General features: G+C 36.7%; 1 protein-coding gene across 1 annotated transcript; it reads right to left on the reverse strand.

The window, feature by feature from the left end:
* Positions 1–437: 437 nt before the first annotated feature.
* On the reverse strand, positions 438–6,507 carry TRMT9B (tRNA methyltransferase 9B (putative)). The gene is made up of 3 exons (XM_085322740.1): positions 6,354–6,507; positions 2,976–3,149; positions 438–1,474 (listed from the first exon to the last, which is right to left on the reverse strand). The coding sequence occupies exons 1-3, from the start codon at positions 6,505–6,507 to the stop codon at positions 438–440; spliced, it is 1,365 nt and encodes a 454-aa protein (XP_085178866.1).
* Between the last annotated feature and the right edge of the window lie 333 nt (positions 6,508–6,840).

The following is a 6,840-nucleotide window of genomic DNA, read 5'->3' on the forward strand; positions in this document are numbered from 1 at the left end:
CTATATGAGAACAGAGAGTAATATAACACGTTTAAGTGATGTAAAAATGGTTGAAGAACCAAGCCTTAACTTTTTACTGAAAGAATATTTCTCACAAAAGATGTCTGTTCCTTTCCTTGTCTTATAAAAATGTTTTATTTTTCAATAGAAAAGTATATTTAAAAACACAGTTATTTGCTAAAAGCAATATAAAACTTTYCAATTTTAACTTCATAAAAGTTTAACAAAACATAAATATTGTTAACCACCTTCATTTCTATATACAGAACTTGCATTAGATAGATTTGTAGGTAGATAGATAATAAAATTGAAAATGGATGGCACACAACTATATGAAATTGAAATTTCATGTCATAGTGCATGATCACAGGAACATAAGAAGCATCTTATTTTTTAAAATCCCCAGTTATTGAAATTTCGTTCTGTTCTTTTTACAGCTATTTCCCTTTTTTCTCTGCAATAATGCACCAGTTTCCATGATCATAGCAGGAAGAAAGTATCTGAAGCTCAGGCATATTTTCCTCTACCAGAGAGCACAACTCCCCTTCTCGAAAAACATGATAATAACGCATGAAGGCTTTTGTATCCAGTGTGTCAGCAGTTTGGTCCCCAACAGACACTGCTGAATCCAAAGCAGAATCAGTGGAGTCAGTTGTTGAAGTTCTTTTGAAAAATTTGCTGGCATTAGACTTACCAGCATCATCTTTGTTATAACTGCAGCTGTAGTCGCTGTCTTCCACTGGGCCACTCACAAATGAAGTTTCTTCACTTTTGCTCTGAATTACACTTTCGTGTCCTCCATTTAGATTTAAATCCTTCACTGCCTCTGTGGCTGGTGACCACCCTGTTTTTTTGACAGGCAGGTTTTCGACAAACACGTCATCATCATCTAAACTTTGTTCTTTTAAAAGTGCCCCATGAAGACCTAACTCCAAACTGCAGTGTCTTGAATGCTGAATAGATATGGCACTGTTTGTCCATTCTCCTTCATTCTTCAGAGGCTTCATCTTCTCAGATTGCTTTCTCAGGGCTGATTCATCCAAGGATCTGGAGGAAAACCATGAACGGAAAGATCTTCCTAGAGCACTGTAAAATCTGTTTTCATCTTCAGAAATTTTCATGCAGCAGGCTCTGGACAGGCAATGGTCCATATTGTGGGAATGCTTTGAATCTGTATCTGACTGCAGTTTGGCTGGATAGCTGCAGTCAGAGATGACTAGCTGTGCTGGGTGTATCTCTTGGCTTTTTACAGTTTGCACAAACTCACCCTTATCTTCGGATTGATTCGATTCTGAAAAATGCCGTGAGCACAAGGCCTTGTTCCAAGGAACAAATACATCTTGTTTCTCAAAGCGGCGATTCTTCTGTTCCATAGCCCAAACATAAATCATCATCTGGCCTCCGGGCATCAGTACCCTCGCCATTTCCTTTATTGCTCTGATTCTTCTTTGTTTAGTTGAGAAATGATGGATCACTACAAAAAATGAAAGGCAATACGTATTGAATATTAGCATTTTGTATTTCCTGCTCCAACCTATTCTGTGCGTTTAATCATTTTAGTTGCCACATCACATGTATCACTCACTGCAAGCCAGTAACAGTGTCATATTTATTGGTAACACCATGCAAGTTTACACTGGATTGCTCTCTTTCACAACAAACAGKATCTATGCAGTCCCTATCTAAGCAATTCATTTTATGGACTCAATATTCTCCACAGTTAAAATTATATAACTACTTTGGTGATTCTAAAGAAATATAAAGCCTATAAACAAGATTATACTGGCAAAGCCAAGAAGAGTATTTGAATATTTACACAAATATTTGTCAGTCTCTGGAATGTGATGAGAAACATTTTATCTAGAATTAGATGGCTAGAAGTAAAGCAAATCTCTGTTCAAGAGCAGTTAAAATTCACTATTGTTAAATTTACAAAAATGCCACTTGAACATTTAGTCTGGTCAGGCCTGTAATTGGTATAAATATCACATACATAGGCTATCCTTCAACGTGGGTTGATCTGATAGCACTGGGATCATGCTACAATACCTGAAATGTGGATATGTCTCACTGGCTCACCGGTTCACCAGTTAAAATGAAAGCAAAGTAATATAAATACTGCTTGTATATTAGTCACTGTTTCTTTGCTTTAAAATTTTGTACATTTGTGTAAAACACACTTTAAATTACAGTTCTGACATATTTTCAGTAGTTTCTTTATTGTCACCAATAACAACTTTCATGCTTCATCATTTTGCTCATATGATGAAAACAGTCTGAAAGACTGGGTAGCATAGAGTTAAAAAGCAGATATTTGAATTTGCTCTCTCTCTTGCTTTCTCCTTCCTCTTCCCTCTCTCTCTCCTTCTCTTCTTATCTTCCTTCCTCATCTACTCTTTCCTCACTATACCTCTCAACTATGAATAGTATTGTCAAAAAGAGGGATCAGAGGATTTAAGACTCTGAGATTCTTGACTTATTTTAGATAACAGGTACTTGGATTGCTCTAAATTCTTACTTCATGACTATTTTAAGACAAATATATATTCATAGCACATGATAGTTAACATGAGTTTCAGGTTCTGATCTAGTCAAAGYAAGTTTTCATTTCAATGCATTTGCTGGTCAAAACAGATCCTAAGGAGGAACCAAGAGTTTATCTTGACCACCTAAAGTGTTTAAACTCTAAGCAACATTGTTTATACTAGTTTTTACTTGTTTATAACGCATGTTAGAAAGGAATCTTTTCTCCACAGGGCAGACAAGGCAACACATAAACAAATGATCCAAACAAATGACCTCCCTGGTCAACAGCACCACTGCGCAATGACCCTAGGTTTTTTTCTTGTTTACTACATTTACTTCAGTAATACCTGCTATGATTGTAAGGGAATTGTTTCAAAACAAATCTAACCGAAAAGGATCCATAAGAATTCCTATTTTTTGCAGGACCAAATGCATGTATAATCTCTTACCTCCAATGGAAATGACTGCATTGAAGCACTGATCCCTAAAGGGAAGGTTAAGGTTGTCACATACCAGAACTTCATCACCTTTCCTCCTTGCAATCTCTACCAATGGTCCACAGTAATCACAGCCAAGAGTATACACCTGACTGTTGACACTGAGATATTTTCCAGTTCCACAACCTGAAAAGAAAAGAATACTCTTTACTATAATAGAAGTCATATGTTATGAACATTTGCTATCCCTTCCAAAGCAGCAAAAATATTCGGGTGAAGGGGGTGTCTTTCCTAATCCTAGAGTTTCCTGGAAAACAAAATGTGGATTTGCTCCTACCAGCCTAATTCCCAAAGGATTCATTTGGAYCGTTTGAAATTGTATGTTTACACTATTAGGAATGGCATGACATAAACATCACAATCAAAAATCTCCTTCCATAGCCTTTTGTAATACCAGGTTATCCATATTTCTTTGGGGAAGAAGGGTACGTGCAGGTGACAGATACTGACTGACCCTCTGCAGCTGCTCTTGCATACCACAGAATAAGAGAAAAGCCATGCCAGTTCACACTGGCACTCTATACAGTCCAGTATCTTTTTTGCAGTAGTGACTGTAAACAGGCATCCAGGAAAAGCAGGAACAGGGTAAGCATCTATGACCCTTTTTCTCAGTACCCTCCCAGCCTCCAATTACTTTCTGCTTGGGGGATGTCCTGAAACTAATATGGTTTGTCTTTTTGGTGAGCTGCAAAGATCTTTCTTCCAATAGTCTGTGCTAAATCCCATGCACTACACCTGCAAAACATCCTATTTATAGAGGATGCAAGGGAAAAGGACTAATGAAGACACGGATCCATTGGCCCACAGCTAGGTCTCCGTAGTGGAGCCATCATAGTCCATGCTTCATGTCCTGTTAACAACTCCACCAAGATCTACAGCCAGGTAGAGATCTGTGACTGCAAATCAGAGGAAAAGATTTCTCTCTAAGAAATCCTAAATGACAACTATGATTGACACAAGTCAGAGAGGAGAATTTTAACTTCAGATACAGACTCAAAGATAACTGTGAGTCATGAAAATTTCTCCCATGTTGCAGGCACGTTCTCCTCCTCTCTGCTTTAACACATTATACACATTACATATCACACACAAGAATGTAATGAACAGTTTCAGAATGCCTTCCACCTAAAAGTGTGTCTCCTAAAGGACTGTGCTATACTAAACCGAAATCTTTCAGAGTGTTCTTCAATATTCTACGCATAACAGGCACTTTTCAAAATTAGATTAGGAAACATTCATTGCAGTTATGGGTCAGTAGTGAAGAATAATTTCTGAAAGTTGACAGCTAAGCAACAGGGTAGCAGCTTGGCAAAGAGAACTATCACAGTATTGGAAATTCAATTTAAAGGCCTGGAGTTATCTTTAGAAACATCACTGCTTCTTGCAGCACTGTTGCTCTCATTGATGTTAATGTGCACCATTATCTACAGAGACAGCACAGGAACTGCTGTAAAGGAGCACAACACTTCAGTAGTGAAAAAAGAGCACATTTCCAAAGCAAAAAGCAAGCATTGTTCTTTGAAGTAATTCTCGATATAAATGAAAAAAATTAATACTATTAATGCAGTTCAAGGATGGTATGCAATAAAACATGAAGCTCTACACATTAGTAAGAAAGTGTGAGCTTTAAAATTAGTGTAAGATCTTATTGGTTATTGTGTTTGTAGAAGGAACGTAGACCATTAAACATGCAAGTTACGTGTATACTGATTTAAACATTTCCGCTGCTTAATATATAGCTTTTGGCAGAGTGTTTTTTAATCATAGAGGGTATTCTGGAGTATTGGGTACACTCCAGAATGAAGCCAAATAGTGGTAACACTCCTGATASTCTGAAATTCCACATTTACAGGAGATTCACTTTAAAGTGAGTCAATAAGAGAGTGTATTTCTTCATGAAGCTATTAACTCTTGCCATGCTATTGTCATTTATTCTGACAAAGGAACAATAATATGGCAATTAGGCAAAAGGATGTTTTATTCTGCTACTATTACCATGCTTCATGTAAAGCTATCAAACAAAAATATTTTAATACTAGGTAGTATTAAACAGAAAAGGAAATTATCAGTTGATTATCTCATTTTGAAACTTTTGGTGCCACCAGGCAACCCTCCTCCAGAAATGYGCACCAAAAGTGAATGCTATAGGCAGATTCCTGTAAGGCACATTAAGCCTCATAACATGAGCCCTTTAGTGCCTGGATGGGAATATTCTTATTGGTAACCTGGTAAGTATCTACCTTCTCTGCAGATGCATCAGATATGCGCTAAAATTATTACAGCTAAAACTGTAAAGGGGTGTCCTTAAGCTTTCAGCAGCCACCATGATGCCTGCTGGTGCAGCCTCRAAGAACTTCAGCAAAGCTTTAAATAATTCCTAGAGAGTGACAAAAAATTTTGTCTGAGAAATATCATTTTAAACTGACTGTTGGATGAATGGATACTACAGGATATTTCCTGAGATGATTACTGAAAACGGTGCAGACACATTAAATAAGATACATATTCATAATAACAGTAGCCCAAGTTTTTTTGTGGGGACTRGGCTTGACAGCAGCAGGAGAGCTGTCATGATCTTTAGATTATGGCCTATAAGRTTTTTAACGAATGCTTTCCTCTGACAGGACTAGGCCAATGTGTAATGTATTTGTACATGTATTGTAATTTGCTGCACAGAAGTGCWTTATTAGGCTAAAGAGGAAGGAAAATCCAGGGGTGCAATGGAACATTTGGTTTGAAGTGATGTACTTTATAGGTGTGAATTCATAAAACACAACGGAAACACACCAGCATCTGCAAATCCCAAAGGAGCCTGTAGGTTCACTAGTTGGTCAAGTTATAAAATGAACATATAGAAAACACAAGGCCACAGCAAAAAAAAAATGTTTTGCTGTCCATATTCGGGATCACTGGGAGATTCTGACATCTTAATTCTTTTTTTTTAACAATGAATTCATCAGATTTCTTTCAAATCTGGAGTTCTAGAACAAATTAACAAAATGAAAAATGAAATAATTAACCTATTAACACTTTTTTTTTTAAGAAAGTCTGCAGGGGAACCACAGACCACTAGGTCTAGGTTGGGGAAACTGGTAGATTAAGGCTTACCTCAATCAAAATAAGTTTAAAATTGTATTTATTGGCTACCTAATGTACTATCAAATATATTACAAAATAAGTGGTAAATGGCAACTAATATGGGTTTAAGAATAATTTTAAAACAATTTTAATAAGATGATTAAAAATTTTTAAAAACAATTGCTCTGGAAGATGTGTACAATTAACCTATGRGCTAGACAATATTTTGGTGCATCCAAAGGAACAGCTTACCTATGTCTGCAACAAGACTGCCCGGCTTCTGCTCCAGCAGAAAGTGACGGACACGAGGCCACACTTTGCTCTGCAGATCATTAAAGTAGGCAGCTGTATTTTCATATACACTATGCACATGCTGCTTTTCTAGCTGGGTAGCCTCATGTTCCATCCTGGAAACAATGAAGAACCATTATGTACAACAAAACATGGACTGTTGTAGTCTAGATTTTACATTTTATAGTTTTTTATAATTCATGACCCTGTAAGCTTACATTTATAAAATAACTAGACTCATTTAACAAGCATTGTATTTATAAAATGCTTTTAATCAAAGAGTCTGATTTTATTTTATTGAAGTCAAGAAAAATTTTCAACATAACATCATGCCTTAGGAGCACTGTATAAGTACATGTGCCTATTCAATAGTGTGCATATTCCCAGGTAAATTCACTAAGGTAGTCGAAAGCAGCTCTGCTGTAAAACAGAGCATGTATCCAGTGAA

Source organism: Rhea americana, unplaced genomic scaffold, assembly GCF_003343005.1.
Source record: "Rhea americana isolate MKP2758 unplaced genomic scaffold, rheAme1 scaffold_8, whole genome shotgun sequence".
Taxonomy (NCBI): Eukaryota; Metazoa; Chordata; class Aves; order Rheiformes; family Rheidae; genus Rhea; species Rhea americana.